Here is a 27,669-nt window from a genome sequence, read left to right as displayed (position 1 = left end):
ACGCGGCTGCAAACACACAGCGATCGCCGGCGTTGATGTATTTGCACTCGGCTGTGTGTTTAACAATTCGATGAAAGGGAGAACGAGAGACGCTGGAAAGGGCGGAGAACGTTTTATCCGAGTTTTCAGCTCAGTTCGTTCTTTTGAAAATTTGCTCCAGTCGCGAAAACGATTTTAGTGGATACTTCTCTTTTTTTCATTTATCTCTTCCGTTTTATTTCTCTCTCGTGCCACGTTTCCTATTTCCACGTTTTATCAAAGTCTAACAAAAGTAGACGAATCGCCGATGCAATTTTTTCACGACGGTTTTAAATTCAGTTCCAGGCTTGGGCCCGTCGCTTCGATTTTTAATTTTACGACAAAAAAAAAAAAAAACAAAAAATGAAAAAAAAGACCCAGGAAAATGAAACGACGAATCGTATGGTTGGGTGGAATTTGCGGGTACATACGTAACTCCATAACACCATAATGCTATTTGAGGTTAGAGGAGAACGAGGTGTATAACCTCGAGATATAATGCGATCAACGGTGTATAATTGGGTTTGCGACTAACGGTGGTTTAGTAACGAAGATTTGATGAGGGAACGAGGGAAAGTTTAATCCGTGGCACTCGACTTGTTTCTGCATCGTATTAACAATCAATCTCGTTAGGAGATAAAAACTGCTATTTAGAAAATATGATTTTACCGATGGTGGCAATTTAGAATTGATTTACGTTATTTTTGAATTGATTCTACATTGCAGACATAATATCAACGTATGTACGTAAAAATGCGATGGAACAGAACAGAGATAAGAATATATGAATATATGAAAGATTTAAATAAAAGCAAGGTCTTGTACATTATCAACACGGGACAAAGAAAAATAATTTTACTTTGAATCGACAGACGCACGACTGTTGTAAAATGTTGATACAGTTTATGTAAAAATATTCTACTCTCTGTGTGGATAACAAGAGTACCTGGAAGTGCTTAAAATAAAATTTTATCACGATTCCTCGTAATGAATACCATTGACGTCAGAAAACTTTTTTTTTTTTTGGAGATTCTTAAACATTTAACGAGTCTTATCGGAACTCGAAAAAGAATAAGATAATATAAGAGAATAATAAAATTACGAATATTTGGAGTTTCGCAACTTTTATTTCTAATGCTCGAGTCACATTTATCAGTACCGTCATCGTTAAATATCGTTAAATCAACAGTTTCACAAATTAAAGAAAAATATCATCCTCGGAAGTTGTTTTGATATCAAGTATTTGATATCAAAAGAATTTCTGATTTGTCCCTCTCAAATATATAACGATTATAATGAATTCTCATAGCATTGAAAGACCTAACTCTTTGTACTCAGAAAATATGAAACTCGCTGAAACTGAAATATTTTAAAATATTCCACGTTACATTTTAAATGATATATCATATTCCCGTCGTAATTTTACAAAACACAGATTTCACAGAAACCGGTCGCAAAGAGAAATACCCTTTTTAATGGCACGTGGCGTAATGTTGGAAACGATGTTGTAAAAAAGGTCTTTAATATCGAAAGCGTGTGGCATCTGGCTAGCATATCCTATCAGACTTGCAATTTTTATTTCCCTCTTAATGTTTCTCAGTTTATTTCATCTCTCCTGCATATAGATTTTATAAGCAGAAATTCAATAAACTGTTGATACTTTTTCAAACCTATCGACATCGAAAATACTTCTTTTTTTCATCCTTTGGTATCGTTAAAATCCAACGTACACCGAAAGACATTAAAGCATAAACTTTAAAACGGATCGATTTTTTCCAAAAAGTGTAAAACTCGTTGGATGATCTCGATCGCTCCTAATAACGGTACAATGATTGTAGGTGTCCATGCATTCGTGGAAAGGCAGAAATCAAAATGTGTGTAAAAAAATATAAAAATATGCAAAGTATAGCTCGTGACTAAAACAAATATCCGTGTAAATTTCATTCCTTCCGCTATCATAGAAATATGAATTCATGTAAAAATGTAAAGAAATATACAAGTATATAAAAAATGTAAAATATGCAAAGTATAAAATCGTCATGACATTTAGCGAACATTCAGCGAATAAATTCCGTTTATTCAACTGTGTTCATAAAAAATATACATCTACACGGACGTCCATAGCGTATTGGTAACCCATTAAAGCGATTAATACAATTGTAAACCATCGAGTAAGAGAGAACAAGAAGATTAGGTCGTAATTAGTTGATTCTTCTTCTCTTATCTTTCGTTATCTGATTGTAAATGTATTCGCATAATAGGCCATTACCGTCGAATCTCACTGCAAGACTGAATTACCGAGTTCCTGTCAAAAAAACATCAGATTATACAATCATGTCCGTTTAATCGGTCAATCGTGTCTCATAAACTATTTTATTCCCTCTAAACAAGCTCGTTTAAAATTAACGATCGCTTCACTCGCTGCTTTGCATTTATTCCTTGCTCGTTACTCATTCTCGTAATTTATTCCAGACGAGAGATACAGAACCAATTAATCAAGAGTTAACGTTTTAGAAACAGAGCAAGAAAAGTGGAAAGCCATTGAAAAATGAGGGAGAAACGTAGTTTTTAGTATTCTTCCTTCGATGGTTAAATAGGGAAAAGGATTTAGTTTAATTTAGCTTTATCTCGGCAAAATGCTGAAAAATCCTCTTGTACACCTGATAAAGATACGAGTATACGAAGATAAGAGCGAAATACGAAGAAAAGTAGGAGAAGGGAAACGAGAGCGTAGAATTCATCGCTATATTTAAAATAAAAGAAACCCAAAGAGAGAGAAAAGATAATATTCGACAAATGATATTTCCTGCTTCGAAGTAAAATCGATAGAAATACGGAGAATTTGGTGAAAATTGAGTAAAGAGAGAGGAATTAAAATACAGAATTATTTCCTGCGCTTAATAGAAAAAAGAACGCGAGAAAACGAGAAAGAAATTTTAAGAATCTCTCCCTCGATGAAGATACAATCAATGAAAATGCAAAAGAAAAAACTCAGTTAAAACGCGATTAATAAAAGACAAGAAACTGAAACGTTTTACGCTATATTCCAACGAACAAATTTTCCGCATCGCTTCGCGTCTGTTTACCGTAAAGTCGATGAAAGATATAAGAATGAAGTTGGCCGGAAGTCGATGAAGCCGTCGACAGCTGATTGCCGTTCTAATCGCCGACGCGCTTGCTTTTGTCGTACCGAACAGCTCCTTTGATTTACAAAATTTTTCAAATCCTCCCTTTTACACTTGCCACTTGGATATTCTTCGATTTCGCATTTTTTCCATTCTCAAAATCTTGATCGTCGAAACTTTCCGAAATTCCCTAAACATTCGCATAAGGGATCTCTTGTTTTACTCGATCCAAACTAATTTCAAAATTCATTGACATCGTCATCGGAATATTTCAAACATAAAGTGAAATCTAAAGATCTATCTATTTGATGGCGAAGATAAAACAAACGAAATTTTTTACGCGCATCCATGCAATACATATTCGATCGTGATCGTAATCAACTTGTTTTAAAAATTACGTTCTTACGTAACGCGATGGCTGACAAAAGTACGTATGCGCGTTACATGCCACAATGCCGATGAATGATATTTCAGTCCGAAGTTCGCCGGAAGTCGATGTAGCGTCAACAGCTGATGCGGTTCTACTCGGTGGCACGCGTGCCTCGCTATACCCGCGGATCATTACGATGTATCCCTGACTTTGAATTCGTTAGCCAGCCTATGCTACATGTACGGTATACCACGCTTCAATTTTTCATCGGTACGAAATCAAGGGCGTGGCGGGTCGATAATCTAAAAACACGCTGCGAAAAATATGCTCCATGTGTGTTGGCATGGATAGGAACGAAGCGACGGTCAACTTTCGAGAAGGCGAAGCTACATGTATGATAGCATCTTCGTCGCTTGTACGCGTTCATCGGCACGCTGTTACGCAGGAGAATTTGTTTTTTAACATGTTAGTCAACGATCGATCTGTTTTCTATGTACTTCGATGTCTTCGTCGCTCGTACGCGTTCGTCGGCATGCTGTTACGCAGAAGAATTTGTTTTTTAACATGTTAGTCGACGATCGATCTGTTTTCTATATACTTTTAATACGTTCGGAGGAGCACGCTCGTGGAAAGGATAAAGAGTGCTGGATGTTGATAACAGGATGGCGTGATCTAAGGGATTAGCGTAATAACGCTAACGATTTCGTTGCTCCTCTTCTCGACTGGCTTTCTTCGATATTTCGTGCAAAATTTTCTTTTACAGATTACAATCACATTTTTTTCTGCTTTTTACATGCGGTGATCAGTACAGTATAGGGTTTCGCCTCTTTTCGTTGTACAACTCGTGATGATGTCGTTACGCGGTAATAGGAGCTATTGGGTTAGCAACTAAGTGATTGCGGATTCTGCCATTAGGTGATATTGACAAAATTCGCAATCACTTAGTTACCAACCCAAAATATGGTAGTACGAAAGCACGATGTTAACACTTTACCGACCGATAGCCGATTAATCGGATTTTGTCACCGACGCTTACTGACTGATAGCCGATTAATCGGATTTTGTCGCCGACGCTTGCCGACCGATAGCCGAATAATCGGCTTTTTATCGTCAACAATCTTTCTCATTATTTGAGCAGTAATCTGTTATTAAGTACTAAGGTACCTTGCTCAGTTGCGTCAGTTGCATTGCTTTGTAAACTCCCACAGTTTTATACCAATTTGAAAAACTTTCCGTTCGCGATGAACGAAAAGAATGGTATTGGAGAGTTTAAACCGAAACAAAGCCGGCGCCAGGGAGAATCTGCGTCTGAGCTACCTGTCGGACGTGCGTATGCTGTTGAACCGCTCAGTTGAAGCGGACAGTAAAGTGTTAATTAAAAGCGAACGTTTTTATTTTGCGAAACATGTCTGAACCACGGTATCCTAACGTGTTTGAAATAGCGTTTGGAAATGTTTGTCTCGTGGTCGATTCGTGGGTGATACCGGTGATCGATTTGTCGTCGATCTCTTGCCGTTGATAAATAATTATCGCGAGCCTTTCGTGTTTCATCGGAATTACGAAAGTCCTTGAACAGACAAAACGAACTTGGAACGAACAAGTTCGATTAATTTTTGCCTACGACGGAGATTAATAAGGAATATAGATGTTACTTTGCCTTTTTAATATAAGCAAGTTTAAAATAAAACAGCATTTGAAAATTCTTGTCTTTTATTATTCGCTAGGCATACGATCTAGACCGTTTTATCGATGTAATTAAGAACAAAGATTCAATGGATATTTTAATTTCTCACAATCATGTACGTTCGTGTTGTCAACGGAGGAATTAAGGTTGAAGCGTGGGATTCAAAGATTCAAATTCGATAACCGAAAGGTAAAAATATATAGAGTTTCAGAAATGACGTTCAGAAACGCTGCACGTTTTTATCGTTCACGTGCAATCTGTACGGCATACTGCACGCCAGTGTTTAATAATAATGGAAATTCGCGAACGTTACGGAAATAGGAAAGTAAAACGATTCTTTCTGTGTTCGTATCGTTGTATTAAAAATTCGTATTTACGAAAATACTGTACAAAGTTGATTTTTTCTACGAATCTTTTCGTTCCTTTTGGACGTATAATTAACCAAAGAGCGAACGAAATTCCTAAAAACGTGCGACGAAGCTTGAAAACACTTACCACGTTCGATTTATACAGGACGTGGCCGAATAATACAAACTGACAAATAAAATTTCGCTCCGTACTTTTACGCTTGGTCGCGTTACGATGTCGGCACGGAAGTCCGTTAAGTCGGAACTGGAGAGTTCGCGTCAAATTAATCAATTCCTGCCACGATGAAACGAACCGCACGCCGTTTACGTAACGAGCTAATTGCATAAGTTAATTCGAAACTTTCGTCGTCTGGTGCCCGTTGTTCTTGCGACAGAAACGACTTGAACGACAACGATTCGTTGTGGATGGACACTTCGGGAATCACAAACTGAATTATTCGGCTCGAGGTTATCTGCGAAAATAGAATTGTTTGCGAACAGTAACATTACGATTTCTTCGGCTTCCATGGAATTACCTTGGGTTTTGCGTCGATTAATTTTATGACTGTTTAAGTCCGAGATACTGGAAAATGAAATACTTTCCTCTATACTTAAGACGTTTAGACACGTTCCAATTGCGTAACGAGCAAACACGTTGAATTAAAAAAGAGAATGACGAAGAAGAGATTGACGAGCGATAGGGACAAAGAATATCACGGTTGTAATCAGTCTGAATCTCTGGAAAAGTGAACACGTATTCCCTTGATCGTATTTGCTTGATTTAACGAGCTTCTGTCTTGTATAAAGCGGAAGAAGGAGATAGAAATGGGAAACTTGTAGGAAGACTAAGGATTGTAAGGGATACAAATTTCAAAATAGGGAAATTCGCAAAGATGCTACCGCGAACGGTAACTCGACATGCGCGACAAATTTCTTCCGAACAGAGATGTTAACCAGAACTGTTTTTAACGAGTATACTCGTCACGAAGAAACGGCGATATTTTGCCTTACGACGAGCCCTGTCGGTAATAAAATTAAAAAATAAAACGGTCCTTTCGTTACGACTTAATTCTATATTATAACAGCCACGAATACTCCGTGTTCGACGAGTATGTTTTCTATCGTCGTTTACTTTCTGCGACACATTTTCGGTACAAGTTTTCAAACAGGTCGCAACAGCTAACTGTTTAATCTCGTTCTAAAATTTCAAATCTCTCTCAAATTTGACCAATATACGTATAATTTTGATGGTTGAATCTCGCTGTAGTATACTGAGAAAATTTTAAAATATTACATATATGACACACACGTATGTATGTATATTCATAAAAAATATCCACAAGTGTTGGAATACTTTCGCGAGCCACTGCACGCGTCTATTTTCCACCACACGGGCAGAAGCCACGGCCTACTAACGAAGCGACTATCGATTTAATTTGATCGTTTATATATATATAAATAAAGCCTAGACGAGGCATTGAAGGAGGGAAATCCACGTGTCGACAGCGTTTGACGCGATCATACGATCAATTGACATCTCTGTATTCAACAGTTCAACGAACCTGCTTCTGGTAAGGTCAGGGCCGTTCAACAACGCGAGCTCGCTCACAAGTAGAAACGCTGTCATCTTCGTTAACGAAGGCAGCGCCGGTATAACTGTATCTGCTGTTCTCTCTGCTGCGACATCGTGCGACGAGCAAAACTGTTCCCGGCGATAAACTTTGGCGCGCAACTTGGACGTATAATATGCACACGCGACGAAACGACCGATGAAACGGTCGCTGGGATTTCGTATTCCTCGACGATGCGTCGCTATTCGCTACCTTTGTATTTCTAACGGCATAGTTTCGATAAATAGACTTTAAAATAAAGAGCAGAGTACTAGTGGCGCGTCGTTTCGAAACGAAGCCGTAGATAAAGGGAATGAAAACAGGATGATATCGTTACAGCGTGGTTTCTTTTTATCAGACGTCACGAGTTTCCTTTGTTCGCGACAATCTTCGTCGCGTTAGGTTCAGCAGACAGACGAGCGATGTGACGTCGTTAGAATTTCCAAGTACTGAAAACTTTGTTTCTCTTAATTTAGTTTAGCTAGAGCGTTCATCGTTCTCCACCGGTTTAGAAAATCATCGCGGTTGTTACTGAAGAACAGAGTTCTGTTCTTTTTTTTGTATTTCCTATTAGCGATTCTCGTTCCAGTCATATAATTAATCCTCCATTTAGTACATATTTTAAAACGTTCAAAATATACCTATGTTTTTGTCACATGCAATAACTTTTTTGTTTAACCCGACCAATCGGTTAATCATGCAAGTCTAAAATTAATTTTATATCGTGTTACCCTAGAACGTCATACGTTATATGACGCTAATAACAAACGCAATGATAATCGAATAGCCTATGGCCTTTCTTCGTATTTCCATAAAAAAAGAAAACAATTTTTATACAGTAAAGATTATAAATAAATTTTTTATAGCGTGGTAAGTGGCACGTAAATATATACGGTAAAGGATATACGTCAAAATTATTTATAAATATTCCCATAAAAGTAAGTGCACCCAAAATTATATCTCAGAATCCTAGAAAATTTGGGACGAAATATCGAAACCTTCACCGAACGAAACTCCCCGAAATCCATCAATGGAAATTGGAGTAAATGGAGAATAAAATCGAGCTATAGGCTAACCAGAGAATTATCGGTTTGGTTTCAGGCAACTCGTTCGAAAATGTCGCCGGCTGAGCCGTAATTCAACGATCTTGGTAGAAAGGAAGCCGAGGGCCGCGAAGAAGTGGCGGACAAGGAAGAAATGGCGTCCACCAGCGGGCACAAGAGGAACGGCTCGAGCTCGAGCATGTTCACCCACAAACGCACCGAATCCGGTGGCGGTTTTATCGGCCACAAACGCTCGGAGAGCGGTCACAAACGCGCCGAGAGCATATCCAGTGCCTTTGGCTACAAACGATCCGAGAGTGGCCACAAGAGGAACGAGAGCAGCGGCGGTGGTTTCGGCCACAAAAGGTGATTTTCGCCTTTTCGAACTCTACCTTGCCTGCCCTCTCTGCTGCTTACCTTCGTCCAAGTCGAGAGTCTCGGCTCCTTTCTCTCATCTCTCCTTTTTTTCTCCTTTTTTTCATTTCTTTTTTCTTTCCTTAATACCCTTTCCTTCCCTTCTTCTTGCGAGTCTGATGTAATATACAGGGGACCTTGCTTTTCGTTGGAAGAACGCGGTGGAAAAACTGCTTTTCAGGGTCTACGGCTGTGAATTCTCACGCTTGTTATAAGACTTCTAGGTTTTACCTTCATGGGACAATTATTTGAAACGGTAGACGTGGTTTTATTTTTGAACGGGGACTCGGAGCATGTTTAGGCGAACTCTTATCGATCGAACCTTTCGCCCGAATTTTGATTAGTCTTTATTCTTCGACGGTGAAATGGTACGTTGTGATTTAAATAAGTAGACGCATAGCCAGACTCTTTAGAACGACTGAAAGTTTAAATTTCAATTGTTGAACTTTCAACAACAGCGCGAGCGTTTCTATCAATTTTAAGACTTTTTAATATTAAAAAGGCAGTCTCTTTATTATCATTTTTATTACATTGCTCATCGGCTTATCACCGTTTTCCCATTACTCTGTCCCATCGAAATTTAAATACGCGCCAACCTGAGAAGTTTCCAAACTCGATTCTCTCGTAAACGAAGGCCCCTCGTTCGTTCGTGTTTTCGATCCGTCGCTGCATCTACAATCCCCTTTGATTCCTTCCCCCTTTGATGATCTTTGCACCACTCATCCAGCGATACATCGTATATTTACACAACACCGTTAGACCTATGGGAAACTTTCATTCTCCATACCTTTCGTCTACCTTTTTTTCGTCAAGAATTGCGACACGATGGCTGTCGTTTACGCATAATTATTTTTGACAATTTATCGACTATTTCCGCATAAAATGTTCCCGCTGTTTTCATTTTTTCTTTCAAAGAAGCGGCAGCAACGACAAGCGGAAACTAGAAAACACAGGTGGCTCGTTGCCACCTATGCTACAATGCAGTAGTATGAGCAAGTATTATGGTATAAGCAGATAGTATAAGCTCGCGTATCCTTGGACCGCTTGAAGGGTTAATGTTTAAATCAGAGAAAACCATAGACGTGGATATGGATTTTTTGCGGGCGCTGGTATGGCAGAGCTATCCCCATAGATGGGGCGAAAAAAATTCAAATAACACGGGGGAAGGTTCTTGTTAGGTTGTAAAGTAATATGATCCTCCGACTGGAGCTCTGCGTGTAATGTTTAGATAAGTAGAGGTTCGGCGTTCAGGGTCTTCCAGGATTCTGTTTGTCTTCTCCCTTTCTTGTTCGTTAACAAGACAGGAACCGAGAAATTGCGTCTACGACCACGCAACCGACTTCCTGTCCTGCGGTATTCGCGTTTTATTATGTCTAAGATCGTTGCTTATACTTACCACAAGTATATAGTATACCGTATAACGTTCTCCGAGGTATATGAATTTCCTGTTGTACGAGGCTCAAACCGCAAACCTCAAAATTAAGAGAAAATCTCCCTCTTTTTTATTTTTCTCTTTTTTTATTTCCTCGAAAGAGTTTCTAATTAAATTTTTTCAAATATTCCTTTCATTTACTATCTTCGAATATTCCTAGCTATTTTCCACGGTATTATTACTTGTCTCGAGCAGTGTACGTTTAGGTATATGAGTTCGATCCTCTTGTTCATTTTCTGTTTATAAACTGCGCGTCTAGTTTTAATTAAATTTTGCCTATGTATCGAGAGCAAGATGCAACGTAGATAATGAAACCTTATTCAGGAGTCCAGGGTGCTAAGGTAGCCCAATCGTTCGTTATTTACGTTGATCAGCGCAGAAACTCCTCTCTCGGGGTTAACCCTTTTCGATTGTTTCGACGACAAACGCTATTTTTATCGTTAGGAGTTAATTACCCATCAGCTACTAAAAATAAAATTAACTTGTCCATATTACGATAACTCTACCTTTAAAGGTTCGTTCAGACAGGCGAAGGGTAGCTGATCAATACTTTTTTAACCTACTGATCGAAAGTTTCGCAAAGGTAGCGTAAATGGTAAACAGGAATTTATTTTTGATCCATTTTGTCGTTTTTATATCCAACGAATAGAACTTTCTCAAATTTGTATTGGAAATGTAGAAGCTGCTTTATAGAAAGGACAGTAAATTGATATTTATTTTTAGTACAATTATCAACATTTTTCCTAAATCAGAAGGTAAATGTTTTTTCATAGAAGCTTGTAATTGATGTTTCCTTTAATCTGGCGTTTGAAACTGTCGCGAGAAAACTGCCAATAAAAGATTCGAAACGTTTTTACAAAGTAGAAACGTTCGCGATTTTAGTAGCTCGCTATCGACGTTGATTCATCGCCGCTTGAAATCATTGACATTGAATTTTGTAACTTTCGGAAAGAGGTTGCTTTAAAAATTCGAACAGATGTAATGTTGGAATACATTTTTTTAAATACTGGAAAGATTATTATTAAAGTACAACAAGTACAAGTAACAAATATTCCGTAGTTTTCGTTCATCGCTATCAATTTTCATTCTCATCGAAGAGACTCGCATAGTTTTCCAAATTTCATAATCTTACGCGAGCCTCGTTGCGAATGTTGTTGGTTCGCTCTAAATTGAAAGTGACGTAAATCATCGATCTTCAAATTTAACCTCATGAAAAATGGAGGAAGTAGAAAGATCTAATTGACCTTCGCTGCCTCTCCTTGCGATCTCCTCTTGACTTTTAACTGAGAAACATCCGAGGGCTTTGGCGTGCTCATATGCTAATGATCCACGATGATCTTACAACGATGACTTCAGGTTCCACTGCAATCGATCGAATCATCGACGATTGTACGGAAATAGACACTCGCGAAAGCTTACGCGTTTCTTTCCATCGATCAGCTAAAATAAATATCAAAGTCGATAGAAATCACACGAGTTGCAGCCGGAACTATATCGAAGATTCGCGTCTCGATAGGAATAAATTGCGAGGTATCTGCTACCAGTATTATCGATGCCATTCAGAATTTCCTCGTCTATTTCGATAAAAGTATGAAACACTTTAGATATAAAATCTAGAAACTTGCCAGTCCATCGACAAGCCAAATCGAAACAGAATTGTTAAGAAGCTTTCCGAAAAGAAGATCCGTATCTTTTGATCAAATTGTCGAATCATCGTAAATTCGAGATAAATACGACGAGAGACAAAAACATCCGACAATTATTTCATTTTCTAAACATAAAACGAATAAAGTCAGTCGACGGTTAATTATCACAATTATTACAACTATCAACTTAAACCTGGCTAATGTTTAAAGAAAGTAAAACCGAAACTTCCAATGAGATTTACTCGATTCACTCATTTACGTATTTTGTCGTCTTATGAGTCGTCCTTAGAAAAAAGAAAAGAAAAAGGAAATTCTCAATTCCTAATCGTTCGCGAAGAATTGACCAATTCCTGAATCCTTGATCTTGTACGCAACAACGCCAGACCTGGACACTTAATTTGCAACGTATGTAGAGGACGATTGGATGGCCGCTTTATCGAGGTCAACAAGAACAAGAGTGGAAGCTTAATGGATCACTTCCAAATTACACGTTGATCGTCAATTGCATTTCCAGGTCCGAGTCTGGCAGCAATTACCATGCCGGACATCGAAGGAACGAAAGCATGTACGCTATGACTGGGCTGTACGCGGAGAGTGCGGCCACGGGAACCGACGAAACCACAGACCCACTGCAGGCAACCGGTAGCAGACTGACTCACGACACCGTCATCAGGTGTCACAGTAGAAATCCCAGTTCTGGCCTCGTGGACCATAGGTGAGTATAATTGACGCATACAACACGAGGTATACTCATTTTGTTGCGGATCTTGTTAAAAAATAACGTTGTGATGCGGTAATTAACATCGCTGTTACTAGGAACTGTTAGGAACTAGCGAATCTATGAGAACAGTATATGGAGAAAGACATGTACAATACTCGAATTTCTATTATCAGAATATAAATATCCTTTGTTATTATATTTATCAGTATGTATAATAAATGAAAATTGTAACATTCGACGGGCTTGAACTTGAGTTGTATCACTTGGCTCGAACGACGCATGGAAAACGTCAAAGAATCTCGCTCGTTCTTTCAATATCGGAGAAATTATCGGCCAGTAAGCAGACAAACGCAGTTATATCTTCTTTTTAGTGTCGTAGTTTCAAAGTTTTTGAAAGTATGATAAGAAGTTTGATAACAAATCTGTAAAAATATGCTTCGAAAATCTCCTACGTTTTCCTTGCTATTATCTTTTCTTACTTAGTTTTATTTATTATTATTCACGTAAAGCGGAAAAGCTCGAAGCAACTGCGGATAGTTGAATTTTATGTTTATTTTTTCAATTTTCACTGTGAATTCCACGAAAAGACTTGAAGCATTCCTCGCTCGTTTTTTATAAAAAAAAAGAAATAAACTTCCGCGGTTAGACGTCATCGGCTACAATGTACACGCTGTATTATAAGTAACAATCGTGAATAACATCGAACAGAACAAAATTGTCACGAACGAAGACGAAAAAGAGAAAGCGAGACGCTAAGAAGCGAGTCGTGAAAATATTATGGCGTTTCTATCTATTACGCAATCGGAAATTTCTGCCAGTCCATCCGTGAATTTACATACGCAAATGGTTTCTAAATGACCGTGGTAAAAATTGCAAGCTGTAACCCTCGAAAACGTACAAAGTGAAAGCACCAAGCTGACCATGGCACGGTTATTCGTGAAATAGATTCTTTTGTAACAGTGTTATATGTGTCATAGGCACATCCTGTTACGAGTCCTGTTATCATAAATTTATTCGCCTGAATGAAGTTAGGAACGACGTTGGAGGAAGAGACGAGCGTTTCGTTTAGAAACGAAGATGGAGAAAGATATGGTGAAAATATTTTTCACCATCTTCCGATTTAACTGTCGCTTTACGATCAGACAGGAGAATTTTAATATTAAGGTGGCCGATGTCGCAATATGCTATAATCGAAAATGAAATCAAACTATTCGATTCAAAGGAGTAAATTTTCTAAATATACGCTGGATACATTGACAAAATTCCATAGAAAGCAAAGATGTAATTATGAAAACGAGCAATATTTTGGAAATTTTGGTGGAGATAAAAAGATGCACGAGTTCAGCTGCAAAAACGAAATATACAGGAGATTTTGGTAATACGAGACTGTTCCCTTGTAAAATAATAGGAAAATTCTTCTCTCGTAATCTTCGAATATGTTGCAAAAATAACTGTAAAGATACGATATCAGGTTTTAAGGGTGTGTTAAAACGAGTAAATAAATTCGATGTTTCTCTGAATACACTACTTGTATATATTACAATTCTTGAAGTATCTTGATCTCTTGGAGACGTAAAACAGAACGTGTATAGCGAATAAGGACGGAAGTTTTGATATCTTTTCCTTTTTATCTTTCTTTTTTCTCGTTTAATGATAACGAAGAAAAACTAAGATAACGAAGCTACAATTTGTATTGAAGTAAATTTGAATTTAATTGTACAGTAAGTTGTATTGTATATATTATACAAGCAATTGCTTATATAATTCCTATTAATTATATCGCTATATGGTATAATCTAGTCTAGCTATAATTAGTCATATTTATCACTATAGTTGGTCGACATCTAACGTATTTGTTATGTCTCCAAAGATTAATACGTATACTTCTGTGTTAACTTTAATCTGTCCTAACTCATATGCACGCAATCACGGTGCATCATTCAGCACAGTATTATTCATGCTTGCTGTTTCTTCTTCTTACACTTTTTCAGAGATTTTATCATCAAATGTCACAGCAGGAATCCCAGTGCTTCCATGGTGGACAGGTAAAGCTGGCATGATTATCACTTACAATACAATTAATCAAAGAGAAAAGAAAAGCGAGACGATTATGATCAACTAACAAAATCCTGCAAAGTCGACTAACAACATTCTAATCTGTATTATATTCCCATCGAATCGATCGTCTTCTTTAATCCTTTAACTGTATTGCCGGGATTGGACTAAAATTACGTTCGAAGGCACTCTAAGGCTATTTTCTACGCTCTAATTTCGCAAGTAATTGCACACGAGACGAAGATTGCGAAAAGCTAGGACGATGAGCGCGATAGCCGGATTTCCTTTTAAGAACGACGCGTCGCGTCGCGATGAACGAAGAATTTATTTTAAATAAGGAATCGAAGCGACGCCAAGTGGATTGTAGACTGTCGACGATCCTAGCAACCTGACAGATGTAGCCTAGTTACTAGTTGTTGGTGATCCGAAGTAACGTTCAATTGGCTTAAACAAGAGTCGATCGTTGAGGATAATAAAATTCTGCAAGAATTCGAAATTAATACGATTACGAGCATTATTGCAAGGTAAAGATATTTCAGTCAGTCGAATTCCCGAGAACCTAAACAATCTCGAACTTTGCATGAAATGATCGAACTTGTTGTACATTATGAGACGTTAATCGATCTAATCGGAATAGAATTCCGCTGGGAATCTTACGATTAAATCGTACAGAAGTAATCTTCTTCACGTTACACGTCCAATTTATGTGAAATTTCTTTAACGATGTTTAACTGGAGATCCTGTGAGTCTACGATAAATGGGCAAAAAATTATTCGAACCAAACGAGAAGCAAGAAAAAGATCAATGTTTATCTTCGATGATGATCGTTTTCCAAATTTTACGCTCTCTTAATTCATTCTCTTGATCTTTTAAAAATAACGCCAAGAGTTTCTTCACCTCGTCGCCAGCGTCTCGCAGTTAAAGGATTAATCGAGTCGCACACGTGCTTCTCGCTTTGTTCCTTCGCTTTATACCAAAATACCCGACGATTCCATAGCAGAATTCTTAACACGTTTTTCTTGTTGGCATGGACTGGCGACACAGGACGGAGAAGGAAAGAGCGCAAACTCCGCCGTTTAATCCGGATTCGAAGGACTGTGGAATCCTGAGCTGCCGGCCGGCCTTTATACAAAAATTCGCTGGAATAAAGGTTCGCAAATGTTACTTTATCCAAAATTCCTGCAATGCCCGATGAACCTGCAAGATCCGGTTGAAGTAACGCCACTTATTTATCTTGAAAACAGCGGGTTATTCGTGAAAGAATCTCGACTCTTATAGTGGAGGAATCTTTTATGAAGTGTTTGAGCTTCTTGCACGAGACATTTTAAAAGTTCGTTCACGCTATAATGACGTTTCATTATCACGGTTAAATGAATAAAGCTCGTAACGAGTGTGAGAACGTACATAAAGATTACAAGACATTTACTGCAACTATCAAGACCAAATTAAGATTTCTACAAGAAGTTCGAATACTCTGGCGAGCAACTGCGAACCAATATTTTTAAATCTCTGCAATTTTACTTTATTTAAAAAAAAAGAATCTTCGACGTTGGTAAGCTTCAGTATGCTTTCCTTTATACCACGCTGTTTTGCTTGAACAAATTTTTATCGTTGTACTAGTTAAAATTACATAAACTGTTTGGAAGGGCACACGGTAAATTTCATACACGTAAAGCATTTAGATATTTCCAAAAATCGCTTTGTACGTGTGTTGTTCTAACGGGAGGGTGATGTTACATTTTCTCGTCGTACAGTCTCCGAATTAAGCGATTCGATTAATTCGAAATCGCCAATCAACTTACATTTGTTGCGTATATGGTACACGGATGTGCAAAACGAGGTGCGGTGAGTCATCATTTCGAAAGGATACGACATTGAAACGTTGCTGACATTCTGTGAAAGGTTTTAAGTCATCGTAAGAGTATGAAGCAAAGACGTCATCGTTTTCATTTGGCGTGCTTTTATTGTTCGTTACCATTACATTGCAACGTAATCAGATATTTTGTTAACTCGTGCAAGAACAGGTTTAGCCTAGAAATCTGGCTCTTCTAGTCTGCCGATTATCCAGTTTTTTTATTTATATTTGCAGTCACGCACAATTTTTTACAAGTAACAATAAATGCTTGTAAATCAAAGGAAAGGATATTCCAATCGTTCGTAATTTGTAAAATTGCTTAAATTTGTAAAACTGCTGAAACTCGACCGAATAAGTTGAATTTCTCAAATAACTCGAAAGTTCAATTTTAAAATCGCAATTTAAAATTATTTCTTGCATTAAATCCAATAAGATGCACTTACTTTGCGTTCTTCCGTCAACATCAATTTCCGAATTTATCGAGAATTGATCTTCAACCAATGTAAATTACCTTTCCTTTTGGTGCAGATATCGGTAAAAATCATGTAGATTTACAAGATTAAATTCATGATTTTGGGAATACAAAATTCTAAACGTACTACATACACCTGTTCGTATCGAGCGCTTTTTAGCTTTGATTTATCAAACATAGCACGTCGATTAACAGCAAAATGTTTTATCCTGTTCCCATCGTAAGATCATAATGTTACGTTAAAGCGGCGTTTTACCTTCGTTAGTTAAAATGCACTCAAGGGTACAATGATGGAATCGATAAAGCTTTTGCTTATCTAATCGGGTTTTATCGTTCGATTCGGCAGCATGGATGTATGAAAGAATCGATATTATCAGGTACACGTATCTCTGAATTTTACATGATAAAGGATGCTTTCGTTCTGCCCACGCCAAAAAAAAAAAAAAAAAAAAAAAAAAACATATTTCTGATAAAGTACGCTGTCACATTTTCCCCTTTTCAGGTAGAAATTTATTCCACGAAATATTAATCGTCTTATATAAAATAATATAGATTCCGTAAACACTGAAACAAAAGCTTCTTATCTTCTCTTCTTCGATTTCCGTAGGAAATACGTTTTATTATTTGAGATGATAATATTGATATTTCGTCTACGATAAGCGTATTTATTCATAGATTCTAACGTATTTTCAGAATATATTTCATCTCGAAGGCAAAATTAACGCGTAAACCAAAGTATTTCGTATCTCTGGCTGTTTTTAAAGGATAGATGCAAACATTTACAAGTATACGTTCCTTTATAAATTAATTGCTACATATATATGTAAACTCCCTAGAGTTCACGTGTGATAAGGATTCTCTCTGTTTACGGATAGCACGACTTTCTTTGTTTCACGGACAGAGCGACATTCTTTTATATTACGGACAACCATTTTGAGAGACACTCATTTCTCAAACGGACGGACAGAGAGCAACATCAGAGATAGACAAAATCACAGAATAATTATTTAAAACATTGAAGATTGACGGAGAAAGATCGGTAGCTCAGGACGCTGAATATCGAGAATCGATTTTCAGGTAGACATTGCACAGAGCTTGTTATTTATTGTTTACTGTTATAGATCGGTATTAATTGTTGTTTACTCGATTTTCAGACTTTAGAATCGATCACCTGAATTATCCCGAGATTTACGACATTACATATATATACGTGATTTTTATTCAGATATTTCTCATTGATCTTCTATCACTTGTTCGAAATATTTCATGGATAAAGAAAACGTCATATCGCGTTAAAAAAATAAATATTGCAGGAGGAGCTGCGAATTCCTCTTTAAGTGTAAATAAGCGTACAAGTTCGTAAAGTGTGTAAGTCTTGAGTTATACGTACTGCAGGTGGTGGTAATCACAGATGTACATACGTAACCTTGCAAACAATCTAGAACAATCTTGATTTCTTCGATCGTTTTACAACCTTCAAGTTCGTTGTGTGTAAATTCTCTATAATCCCCATAATTTTCTATATAAAAGAGGATGATCCTTTGGTATACCGCGTTAAGCTCTTTTAACTTCTCTGCGGTAGTAGCAGCACTTTGCATTTTAAATGCAAAAGGGAAAAATATCAATCGTAGTTTTCTATCTTGTAAATTCACCGCTACCGTTTTAAGAAATATGATATTATATTAATATTAAAATATAAAATATAAGAAATATAAATTTATATACCCAATATGTCCAAACACACCACAGACATTAGCAAATTTGTCATCGGTATTTTTAATCTACGTGTGTGGTTAGAACACGGTGCAAGACGTCGCGATGTCGTAGAAGTAAGAGTTACCTCGCGGCTTCTTAGAACAGGAAACCTAACAAAGAAACACGTCGAATTTGCACTCGCAATCGTCATCGGAGACGCTCAAGGTTCAATTAACACACATTAACGAACGATCATCCCGTGATTTTTCCAGGTGTTTGTGTTCCTTCTGTCGTTTCTCGTCACGCTGCAGCAAGCACTTAGTTCAGGTTACATAAATTCTGTGATCACGACCATAGAGAAAAGGTTCGAAATCCCGTCCAGCCTTTCAGGCGTCATTGCTAGCTCCTATGAAATTGGAAATGTCATCACCGTCATCTTCGTCAGCTATCTTGGTAGCCGAAGACATATACCTGTTTGGATAGCTATTGGTAAGTATACATCATAAAAATATTCGAATCTATTAGGTCGTCCGAAAAGTTTCTTTCGTTTTATAAAGAAATAATGGATACACAACATTTTCCGTTTTATATTATTTTAACGAATTACGTATGATCCATCTTTGTTTTATCAAGATAAAAATCACAACGTTTGACAGATTAGGTTTCGCGTTTGTATAAAGATGCGTCGTTGTAAAACACGTGTCTGTAAAAGAAAGACATTTTCCGGACAACCTAATGTAACGCTATTTAACTCTCGCGGAGGCTGGGTCAATCCTGACACGTTAACGTAAATATTTCAATATATAACTATATCGTATTCCTTACTTTTTACGTTACTAATTATTGTCGTGTTCCATTTATCCCATAAGATTGATAAGGTCGATTTATTAAAATAGATGTGTTCTATTAAATTGTGCAAACAGTTTTACGTTTCAAGCGAATGTTACGAACATTGACTGTTTGCCTTGTCGCTACAAAACAGATCATTCGATACTTGGGACAACAATAATCTAGTTTTTGTTAGATAAAGGTAGCACTAGAATTAGTAGAGTAGAGAAGATAATTAATACAACGCTTTCTTTTTACAGGAATTTTGTAAGTTTTTAAACGGTACTCATATTTTGCTTTCTTTGGTACCAAGTATCGTACTTGCATCAAATTCATATTAAATTTCTAATAAAATAAGCGTGTTTGCAAGGTAATAATATGAAATATTTTTTAATTATTGTCATTCCAGGCGCCGTCATAATGGGACTGGGATCGATGATCTTTATGGTACCACACTTCACAGCCGAACCCAATTTAATGACGGCTGCAAACAATTCTAGCTCGGACAACATTTGTCGTGGTGTTTCGTTACGCGAACAAGATATGGGATTAGGTGAGAGTTTAATGAATTGTGAAACGACGAATAATGTTACATGTAGAAATGTGAATTTCCTGGTTCGTCTGCTAAAAGAATATAAATTTTAATTTAAAAAAAAAAAAAAAAAAGGAAAAGGGAAAGAGAAATATTTAATGCCGATTGCATTTTCCAATTTTACCAATTTCTTTTTCCTTAAATGCCAAATACCAACGAAATTTACGTTGTTGTGTAATGTCTAAAAATAACATTTGCACAGAAACTGAAAGTATCATCCTTTCTTCGTAGGTCGTTTATCGTCTGGATTATCATCTCCGCCTTTAGCACCACACAACAATTTAAGAGGTGATAATTGCATTCAGGGATCTCCATCTACCGCTGGTCCTGTTATGTTATTTGTACTTGCTCAGTTATTATTAGGCTGTGGTGGTTCCCCTTTATTTACCCTCGGTACTACTTACATAGATGATCACGTACGACCAGAAAGTGCTTCTTTGTATATTGGTAAGAAAATATACTGTTTCGAAAGGTTTAAGATTTACCGTATAAGATTATTTTATTAAGCAGCTCTTACGTTTCTTTTAGGTTGTATGTATAGTATGGCAGCTTTTGGACCGGTTTTAGGTTTTCTTCTTGGAGCTTATCTGTTATCATTTCATATGGATTCATTTTCCGGAACAATCATCAGTATAGGTAATGAAATATGTCTAATAAGTAGACTGCATATTTATATGAACACGACTATAGAAATGTACCAGATGCATAAAAGTCTGCAGTTTTATTAGTGATATTTGGTTTTCTCAAAATTATGAAATATTTATTTAAGATAAAATAAATTATACTATAATATAAAATATAGTATATATATAATAAATAGTATATATATAGTATAATAAAATATACTCATTTAAGATAAAATTATTCTTCTACAGATCCAGGTGATCACAGATGGGTAGGCATGTGGTGGGGTGGTTTCCTACTCTGTGGCTTACTCCTGATTCTAGTGGCAATACCGTTCTTCAGTTTCCCGAAAACTCTGCAACGGGAGAAAGAAAAAATACGAATTATCGAGAAAGCTAAATCTTCGTCGCAGAAAGAGAAAGAGCAATGCAAAGAACCGAAAAAGGAGAAACTAAATGATAGTGGTTACGGCAAAGATGTGAAGGGTAAACTTTTAATTCTTGAAATTTTACAACAGAGATTTAATTATTTGCTCTATACAAATTTTCCTTAATAAATATTATACATTAATTATGATCAAAAATGATCAAAGATTAAAGTTATAATTAAACATAAATAAATACATATCTCTCTGTTTCAGATATCCCTAGGAGTATGTGGAGGTTGGTGTGTAATCCAGTGTACGTAGTAACGTGCCTAGGAGCTTGCATGGAATTAGTAATCGTCTCCGGGTTTGTGGTTTTCCTGCCAAAGTATCTGGAGACACAGTTCAGCTTAGGAAAGAGTCAAGCCAGTGTATTCACCGGCTCTATAGCGATACCGGGTGCCTGCATCGGAATCTTTTTTGGCGGATGTTTGCTCAAACGTTTAGAATTAAGACCAAAAGGTGCAGTTCAATTCGTTCTCGTCTCGAACATGATATGCCTGGTGTGCTATGGCCTCCTCTTCTTCCTCGGTTGCGACAACGTAAAAATGGCTGGGACCACTATACCGTACTTTAACAGCAGCACAAAGGGTCCGGAACCCTTTCAAGTAAATCTCACTGCCGCGTGCAACTTCGGTTGCGAGTGCCGAATGACAGACGTCGAGCCAGTCTGTGGAAACAACGGTCTCACGTATTTTAGCCCTTGTCATGCAGGCTGCACTGCCTTCAGTTCGAAATCGAACTTTACTAATTGTGCATGTAAGTGTAAAATTCTCCTTCTTTTTCTTTGTACATCGCCGAGTATACAATGAGTAGGAAAAGTTCTTATACATCAGGTGAAAAATCTATTTGGCTGGGAACTTTTGCATACCATTGTATATTAGACGTCAATGTTCTATTTTGAACGATATTAATATTTCCTCTACAATGGGATTAATGCAAAGTACAGTAAAAGGCTAAAATAAGTCAGAGTACATCGCTAATAAATATAATTAAATATCCGCTGATAAATATCATTATATTTATCGATAGTGTTAGACAATTCTATAATTTCCATATTTATGTTTTAGGTATACACGGAAACTTAACAATGTTGCCACCGGCAGCTCCAGAATTTGCGGAAGTAACGGTAGTGCCAGTAGCTACTGCTGGCCCGTGCACTTCACCTTGTAGGACTATATTTCCATTTTTAATTTTACTTTTTTTTATGACGTTTATTGTTGCTATCACTCAGATGCCTCTATTAATGATAGTGTTACGGTAAGTTTCACTTTTATCACTTTTATATCTTCCATATGTCAGTGTACTTGAATTATATTCAAATTTTACATTATTGTTATATTCATTTTACCTTTTGTTTCTAACGCAGATCAGTCTCAGAGGAGGAAAGATCGTTTGCTTTAGGCATGCAATTTGTAATTTTTAGATTATTTGGTTACATACCTGCTCCTATTTTATTTGGTAATTTAATTGACTCTACATGTTTACTTTGGAAAAGCACGTGTGGAGAGAAAGGTGGACGATGTTTACTTTACGATATTGAACAGTTCAGATACAGGTATTCATTATTCCCACATCTGTGTGCAATTTGAAAAAGCTAATTTTAGAAATGTTACTAAGCAGCGACATTTTTCGCTCAACATTTTTCAGATATGTAGGACTTTGCGCTGGCATCAAGATTTTAGCTTTGGCACTGTTCCTCGTTGATTGGTGGTTAGTTAGAAGGAGAAGGCAAATGGAAGACCAAGCACCGTCTTTTACTGTCAACGAATTCGTAGGGTCAATTATCAGCCTTGATAAATGTAAGTAGGACAATTAGTCCAAATACTGTTACTAAATGTATGTTCGTAGTAAATACTTTGTAATCTCTATGTGTATTTCCAAATACGTTTCAAACTTTATCACCGCTGTCATGATACTTATTATAGTGCTAATAAAATTCCAGGAGGTTCTGTATAGTATAGATAATATATCCATAAAAGTTTTTCAAGTACTTTCGTCAGCCACTATCATTTTTCCAGAACAATGCCATTTTTCCAAATTTTTGTCGTCATATTATCGTTCAGCTTCAAAATACTTGTCTTATCTTTTAGTATTCGAAGAAAAACCGCATCTTCACAGTGTGGGAGATGGAGACGGCACATCTCCAAATTCTGAATTGCCCACGCCGTCGTCAATATCGTCGCCTACAGAGCCTACAAAGTCGACGAACCTAGAAGACACTGGCTCGTCGAATCAGACGCAAGATTCGACGGAGATAGGAAATCGTTCGAAGAACGCAATGGATGTCGATGATATCGATGTTCCCGATACAAGGCAAGCACCCCTTGCTTTAGAAGAACCGGACACAGAAGTCAAACCGTTGACTGGTAAACCCTCTGACAAGCTTGTACGGAACGTTTAATGTTTAACTCGTGTTAGAGGCTATTCAATTGAATTATATCAAAAAGGTGATAATGTGAGTCTGTGGCAAATTGTTTTGAGATCGCAGGTAAACGAATACAGTATATATAGAGTGGAATAATATGTACAACGCATGTGCATTATTAATTTGTGCAATCCTAAAAAAGAAACGCTGTTAATAATGGTGGAAAGTGGTACGAATGACTTTAAATGAAAGAAAGAAATGATAATCTCTGTATACATATATGGTGCTAATATACTTTTTTAAAGAGATCGAAAGACAAAGAATTACCTTATATCGTTCCGTACGTCGTCAGATACAAATTTAAATTGTGTTGAAGATATAAGTAAATTTTACATACACACACATACAACACACGTTATATATTCTTGAATACAAGCGAATCGAAAATATTTTTACAGTGGTTATATTTGCGTGAAGGATATTGTTTATCGTGCGAAATAATTTGCCACAGGTTTGTCTCGATGGTTTGGCTATTTTTAGGAACTAATATCACTAGAATGTACATTTTTACGGTGATGCGATATATATGTCAATAAATAGGAACGTAATAGGTGAAAAAAAATAATCAGGCTCGTTTCAGACAGACGTGTTGTATCTTGATGCAAGAAAGATTTTCTTTGTCTGAGACGAGTTTCCTTCGCCGTTGGGAAACGAGCCTTGCGCGATTTAAGAGAGAAAGAAAAAGGAAAAAGAAAAAAAAATAGGAAAAAAGGAAGAAAGGCCAACAAGGACAAAACTGTAAATATAAAAATTCCTGCCTTAAGAAATACAAGACTAGACAAACGTATATTTAAAGATAATTAATTAAGTGATAGAGTTAACGATCTATAATAAATAATATCATTATAATTGCAGATTGAGAGCTGCGATTTATTTTATAACTAGAGATTAGGCTTTCTCAGAAATAAAAAAAAAAAAGTAGTCAATTTAACCTAGCAATGTAAAGGAAAAAACACGCAAAAAACAAACTGAATGAACTTAATAGCGTTGATCCGTTTATGAAATTAGTTTAACTTTGCAGTAGCGTACGTTTTATTCCTTTTTGTTTCCTTTTAGTTTCTCAAATAACACTTATATTATCAATGAAAGAATCACGCTTTTAACAAAGCGACACGTTGATCTCTGATATGTTTTCTCCTAAGTACTATGGTATCAGCGACACACTATTTTAAGAGCTTTCAGAAAAAAACGTTAGCATTAATTAAACAACAAAAAAGAAGAAAACAAAATAAAAAAACGGAAGTGTTGATGCGACTTTTTCGTCGTGACGCATGCGTTACTTCTTGTGCTATTCTATGGAATGACATATGTAATGAATTATAAAATGAATTATGCTTCCAAGCAATGAAAGAAAAGCAGGAAGCTATAGATTTTCGGTCAAAGAATGCTGGTGTAACAAAATCGTTGGTCAATTGGAATTAACTGTACAACACGTTGAGAGACGTGTTTCAAACAAGTTCTGGCTTATTACACACAATTTAGCTCACTCGTTGTTAGAGAGAAGACTACTTGTTGTTTTGTACCTGAAAGCTTCTTGTATCCAATTTCGATGTGACAAAAGAATGAAAAAAAAAAAAAGGAGAAGGAGAAACAAGCGAAAGAATACAAAAAAGAAAGAAATATATAAAACAAACTCACTCAGGAAAAGAAATTTTATAGCGCGTTAAGAACACGTTTAACTGAATCGAAGGAAAGCTATAAATAATAATACAAATATGAAATATCTATCAGTGCAAAATGAACGAAATCTTAGCCTAAGAAACGAACAAAAAGAGAATGATATAAAGTAACTCGTTTCAGCTCAATTTCTTTTAGAAATGATTAAGGCAAGATGAAAGAAGATAACTAAAAAAGAGATTCTACATAAGAAAAATTTTAACAAATAACGATGATGTTATATAGAGACAACAATGCCATTTGCATGAACTATCATTTGAAACTGTTCTTTTCTCCTATCGCTTCGGGTACGAAACCGTTCTACTAATGCTTCTATCTAATTCAATTAAAAAAATATTGAAATAAACGAACGAAGGGTATATAGCGTTAATTTTACACAATCTCGAAAAAAAAAAAAAAGAATAAATAAATAATCTATTATGCTGACGTCGTCGTAGCATTTACTTACGTTAATGCAGACACACTTACCTATGTACGATATTGTATCTCGCACGCTGTTTGGCCCATCACTGTCAATTTTTCGAAGTGTAGTTACACACGCTACCTATATATACATACATACATATATTATATTTTAGAGGCAATTTTGATGTTTGCAAAGTGGCGAATCCGTACGACGAAGTTCATCGTTCGAAATGTTCTCGAGGCCGTGATGATCTCTCTCCTAACTACATTAATTACTACAAAGCAACTTACGTATTAATACTAATACTATACCTACTTTGTGATATGAATCTCTCTGTCGAACGATTGATTTTGTCGGACGGATCTCTCGTATACTTGTGGATTATAAACAAAAAGGGAAAAAAGTGCTGTGAATAGAAAAACACAAAAGAAGACGGACAAGTAGAAGAAGAAGCAGAGGAATAAGGAGGAGGAGAAGAAGAAGAGAAAAACGGAAGATGTGAGAATATGCAGATTAAAATGTTCAAAAAAAAGAAGAGTTAAACAAGTGGAATCAAATTCAGTTCAATTCACACGTTTCGTCGAGAATGAAAGATGCGAGATTGTTAACAGGAGAAATATTAATAATAATTGCATCCACGGAGACGCTACAACTGTACATAGGGAATTATAATAGTTAGAGCGATTTATAACGAGCAATCGAGAAATAAATGAACACGTGGTTACGTGCATTATAATTATATATATATACATATATAAATATAAATATATTATATGATTTAATAGGGTTTTACGATGGTCGCCATTGACACGACGACGTTCTGTTTCTAATATAAAACGCATCGTTTTGTACGATTTATGGCGAACGTTATGGAATGAACGAACGATTTTGCTCGCGCGACTCGCACAATTTTTCCATCGTGTTACTTAAATATTTTTACGGAAGTCTTTCTCGTATATACCGTTTTATGATGAATCGTATCCTCAGAATTTCTTTCCTTTCTTTTTCTATTTTTTCTTTCTTTCTTTCTTTTTACTTTTTTTTTCTTTTTTTCTTTGTTAGATATATTTAAAATTCCGTTCCAATATTTTCTATCGTACAGCTAATTCGTTGTCAGATTAATTTTTGCAATGTCATATCGTTATTGTTATTATTATTACTAATATTATTAGTATTATCATGATTACTGTAATTATATCGCTGGGCTTTTTACTGTCTACCGCTAGTATACTCATAGTTTAATTTAGCGTGTACGTTTATTTCGTAGCGGATGTTTTTTTTCTTTTTTTAATCGATTCGATCGTACTATATTTGCTGTATTTAACACATTCCCACAAGCTAATATACATTATTAATTGAAACTAAAAGGAAAGCGTTGAACGTAAAAAAATGTCATGCGGAGAAAGCGTTTTAAGTATTAGGTAGAAAGTTCTAACATAGCGACAAGAATTAATAAATTAAAAAAGAAATATTGTGTAAATAGATATTGATTATTACAATGATTAATATAAACCGCTTATAGATGTAATGTATTTTTTGTAGGGACCATAATGTATAAGCAGAACGATACGAGGACGTTTCTTTCGTTTCTTTCTTTCTTTTTTTTTCTTTTCTTTTTTTTTTTTCTTTTTTTTTTTTTTAGTCCATTCTCTTCTTTTCTTCGATCGAACGGTTCTTGAATGGTGATACGCGACTGTGAGTCGAAAGCTCTAGCTAAGATTTGTGAAAAAATGAAGGCAGAGAAATAAAAAGCAATACGTGTTTGCTTGCGAATGCGGAGATGAGAGTACGAAGGCAAAGCTTCGTAAATTATGAGATTCAAAGATTAGGTATTATAATTATAGAAGCTCATAGAAAAATGAAATTTGAAAACGTATACGTAGTTTCGAATGTTTCGCGACAATGAAAAGTTAAGAAAGATGTCGAAATGCGTGCGATGAATGGATGGAGTGTCAATAATTTATGATCGTAGAGCTCGCAGAACAGATTTTCTTACATATTATATGATATTTATAGTTAATAAAATCTTTTCTACGAGCATAACAGCGAATGGAAAAGTTAAGCCTCGAGCGTCGCCGTGTGTTATAGCATGTGTGAAGTTGATCGGCTGTTGAAGGTCATCAAGAAAAATTAGGTAGTAGATCGTTTATTTTATTACACTATTCCATGTCCGTACACTCTACACTTGTTCTTTTCATTCCGT

General features: G+C 36.3%; 1 protein-coding gene across 3 annotated transcripts in view; it reads left to right on the top strand.

Moving 5' to 3' along the window:
• The window catches only part of LOC132909149 (solute carrier organic anion transporter family member 3A1), a 66,941-nt gene extending 39,300 nt beyond the window's left edge, over positions 1-27,641 (top strand). For 2 of the 3 annotated variants that reach the window (XM_060963752.1, XM_060963753.1), the window contains exons 2-15: positions 8,256-8,563; positions 12,204-12,404; positions 14,402-14,455; positions 15,510-15,615; positions 18,760-18,976; positions 19,725-19,868; positions 20,139-20,354; positions 20,436-20,543; positions 20,783-21,016; positions 21,172-21,714; positions 22,026-22,215; positions 22,325-22,513; positions 22,606-22,757; positions 23,049-27,641. In XM_060963752.1, the coding sequence (XP_060819735.1) occupies positions 8,352-8,563; positions 12,204-12,404; positions 14,402-14,455; positions 15,510-15,615; positions 18,760-18,976; positions 19,725-19,868; positions 20,139-20,354; positions 20,436-20,543; positions 20,783-21,016; positions 21,172-21,714; positions 22,026-22,215; positions 22,325-22,513; positions 22,606-22,757; positions 23,049-23,359 (2,877 nt within the window). In that variant the 5' untranslated portion in view covers positions 8,256-8,351 and the 3' untranslated portion in view covers positions 23,360-27,641. The remainder of the gene's footprint in view (positions 1-8,255; positions 8,564-12,203; positions 12,405-14,401; positions 14,456-15,509; positions 15,616-18,759; positions 18,977-19,724; positions 19,869-20,138; positions 20,355-20,435; positions 20,544-20,782; positions 21,017-21,171; positions 21,715-22,025; positions 22,216-22,324; positions 22,514-22,605; positions 22,758-23,048) is intronic. The other variant, XM_060963754.1, reaches the window with a different exon arrangement.
• The last annotated feature ends 28 nt before the right edge of the window (positions 27,642-27,669 follow it).

Source organism: Bombus pascuorum, chromosome 7 (assembly GCF_905332965.1).
Source record: "Bombus pascuorum chromosome 7, iyBomPasc1.1, whole genome shotgun sequence".
Taxonomy (NCBI): domain Eukaryota; kingdom Metazoa; phylum Arthropoda; class Insecta; order Hymenoptera; family Apidae; genus Bombus; species Bombus pascuorum.
The sequence above is the reverse complement of the archived record's forward strand: the minus strand, read 5'-3'. Positions and strand labels throughout refer to the sequence as shown.